The sequence below is a fragment of the Loa loa genome (assembly GCF_000183805.2).
Source record: "Loa loa unplaced genomic scaffold supercont3.739, whole genome shotgun sequence".
NCBI classification, from domain to species: Eukaryota; Metazoa; Nematoda; class Chromadorea; order Rhabditida; family Onchocercidae; genus Loa; species Loa loa.
In genome coordinates this window covers 13,316-15,525 of record NW_018108919.1, presented here as the reverse complement: position 1 = coordinate 15,525, position 2,210 = coordinate 13,316, and the positions used below count along the sequence as shown (strand labels likewise).

Sequence of the window (2,210 nt, the reverse complement as noted above, 5' to 3'; positions counted from 1 at the left end):
TATAACTGCATGTAGTAAGTAGGCTCGCGGATTTTTATTACTTCGTGGTAACTCTTTGCGTTGGTAACAGAAGCAAAGGAATAATACCTTTTTTAAAACTATAACCTTTTTAACATCGCAGTGTAATCAGTTTACGTTCAAATTGTATACTTTGTTTTCATGATTTTGACAGTTTTGTAATGAATCAAAAAACAGTTGTTCAGTGTTGACTGAAATGAAATTTTTTTTTTGCCAATACATACTATGTCACATATTGTTTTCATAAAATTAAGGAAAGAAATATATTAAAGATTTTGAAGAGAAATATCTGATCTTCTGCGAGTAGTTTAATGTCAAGGTTTAAAAACTTGTCTATCCAATTTAATTAGTCGCATTTCGCTTTCCCATTGGATGCATCAAATTTTAATCATTGATGTTGGCGCCTTTTTCATTGTCAAGAAGAATAACATACACATTTGATAGTATGTCATTTACTCTAGCTTTTAGATTTTCTAATCAGCAACTGATTGGGTTACAAAGATTTGCACATTACTGACACTTCTTTTCCTTCTCTTCACTTTTGCAATTAATTGTTGAACTAGTAGTGAGTTTGAAATGCTCAAAATACCATCGGATTAATGCTTACTGTATGGTCCCGTGGCAAAATTTGCCTAACTGGAATAGTCATAATTTCACAGTGACTTGTTTGTGTAGAGGAATGGACTGCGTTAATCTTTTGGTCGTTCAAGTTGAATTTCTGGTTGGATCTTGATGCGGGAGTATATTGCTTGATTTGACGATGGCATCCTGTGAAGAGGAAGTATTGCGAATCGGCAGGAAGTTCGAACGAATGATACAAGGAACTAAGACGGCTAGTCAATTTGTTTTATCTTATTTCGATCAAAATTGAAATGTTAAGTTTGAAAAAACTTATAGACTGTTTTGATGACGAAATTTTTGCTACTAATCGATATTATATATGATCGTAGTTGACACATAATTTTTGTTTTTTGCTATCGATTTTGAATTAGTTTGTGGTTTTGATTCAGCACGTTTTGCGTTTAATTGTGATGCGGACTTATAAATTTATATGTTAGACTTCAATATGACACCTTCATTTGATGCGATAGTTTCACTTTATACATCGTATATGGTGCAGATATAACATTTATGATCAAAAATAGGATAGATAGATGTCACCGTAGTGAAAACTCAAAACTAGTCTGTATAATTCTCCTAGAATGCATGGAGTGAGGGTTCGTTTTCAATATTATGTCGGAAGAAGAGGCAATGTTTCTTAGGAAAACAGTAATATTCTTCCGATATGCATCTGTTAGATGAGGAAACATTTAACTTATGTACTGAAAGCACCATCAGTTATCAGCACTAAGAAAAGGAAGAAAATTCATATGACTCATCATTTCTAGATGGACGATGCTATGGAATTGTTGGATGCATTATCTGCATTACCTGTCGACATAAATATCCTCACTGTAAGTCCATTTAAACTCTTCATATTTATCATGTTTTTCCATATACTGTTAGCGAAGACGAAGATAATGAGAATTTAGCGATAATTGTGCTTTGAATGCTGATGTTATTAGTAAAGATAATTTCAGAAAACTCGTATTGGTATGACAATCAATGATTTACGCAAAAAAACCAGCGATGAACATATTGCTAAGCGAGCTAAAGCTTTGATTAAGGTATTTAATGTTCGCTTAAGTTCAATCTTCGATTTTATGGACTAAGTTATTCGAATTCTGCTTTCGTTAGAAGTTGTTCGATTAGTTCAAGAGTGATATAACATCATTTGTAACAATGCTTATTACTTTATCGCACTTCATTTTCTATCTTCTAGTTGATATTCCTCACGAAAGTTTTTAAGGTGCCAAAAAAAGTAACAATACAACATTGGGCCTTCATTAATTAACTTTTATATACCGAGTCGTTTGAGTCATGGGCATATTAGACTTAGTGTAGGAGTATGTGATAAAGTAGTATTTTTTATTTGCTTGCAAATGCTTCATTTGTGAAGAAGTTGTAAAATTGGCGGTGTTATGGGGTATGTTTCGGAATAAAAAGTTATTCATTTTGTCAGTTAGAGGTAGAGATACATTACGCAGCATTTAAGAAGTGCATGGTGCTAGCTGTTCGTTAAAAATTGTGAAATAGCATACAGTATGGCAAATTGAATGATATTGCAATATTTTGTTTTCCACTGTCCAATT

The 2,210-nt window shown here is 32.6% G+C and overlaps 1 protein-coding gene across 1 annotated transcript in view; it reads left to right on the top strand.

The window, feature by feature from the left end:
- Positions 1-778: 778 nt before the first annotated feature.
- The window catches only part of LOAG_18954 (transcription elongation factor S-II), a gene marked incomplete at its 5' end in the record, with an annotated part of 5,847 nt that continues 4,415 nt past the window's right edge, over positions 779-2,210 (top strand). The window contains 3 exons of the mRNA XM_020451615.1: positions 779-850; positions 1,407-1,472; positions 1,599-1,685. Of these exons, the coding sequence (XP_020304587.1) occupies positions 779-850; positions 1,407-1,472; positions 1,599-1,685 (225 nt within the window). The remainder of the gene's footprint in view (positions 851-1,406; positions 1,473-1,598; positions 1,686-2,210) is intronic.